The sequence below is a fragment of the Trypanosoma equiperdum genome (assembly GCF_001457755.1).
Source record: "Trypanosoma equiperdum strain OVI genome assembly, contig: ctg_659, whole genome shotgun sequence".
Lineage (NCBI taxonomy): Eukaryota > Euglenozoa > Kinetoplastea > Trypanosomatida > Trypanosomatidae > Trypanosoma > Trypanosoma equiperdum.
The window spans coordinates 971-1737 of record NW_027124597.1 but is presented as its reverse complement, the minus strand read 5'-3'; the positions used below and the strand labels follow the sequence as shown (position 1 = coordinate 1737).

The 767-nt window shown below is 39.9% G+C and overlaps 1 pseudogene across 1 annotated transcript in view; it reads left to right on the top strand.

The window, feature by feature from the left end:
- Nucleotides 1-767, top strand: part of TEOVI_000308500:pseudogene — a 946-nt pseudogene continuing 179 nt past the window's right edge. The window contains 2 exon segments of the mRNA in view: nucleotides 1-210; nucleotides 213-767. Coding sequence covers nucleotides 1-210; nucleotides 213-767 — 765 coding nt within the window.

Sequence of the window (767 nt, the reverse complement as noted above, 5' to 3'; positions counted from 1 at the left end):
AAGGAAGAAATAGAAGTGAATAGGACAAAAGCCTTAAATGCAAGTCGCTCTGCTGAAGGAAATTTGCCGAGAGCTGTATATATCGACGCTGTGGATGTGGCAAGAAATGAGAGTAAAACTCTGGAGGAAGCCATGAAAGGAAACAAATCACTGCTGTTCAATAGTGTCTACAGCGCGGCCACGAGCTGCGGTTCTTATGGAGACAAGTTGGAAAGACGCTAATTAATGAATTTTTCTGTTTATGTGTGGGAGAGGCTATTGATATTGTTAATAAAGAAAAGAAAAATACATATCAAATGGATACTGGCTCAAGTAGTGAAAACATATACAGTGGATATGACTGTCCTTGTAAGGATACAATAAGGAGACCTAAAAATGGTAGTTGGACTATGATGGCTGTGTATTGTCCGAGCAACTATAATACCTGCAAGCCTGAAAATATAAAATACAACCATACTGAGGCATGGGATGTGATTAGTAAAGCTTGCATGTACAAGAATATTGCATCTAATGCGAAAACCTTGAAGAGTGCATTAGATCAGTTTGATGCTTTAGTAAATTTGGAACAGCGCGGACATCGGGTGAAAGGTATCCTTCGTTATGTGAAAACAGAACATAACGATAATCGCACATGCACAGGCCACACTGCTGGGTTTACATGCGTCAGTTACAATCACACACTTGAAAATGGTGGAATTCCATGGTACAATCACCTCACTAACGCTACTGAGCAACAAGAAATGGTGAAGTATGCCAAAGAGTCTGAT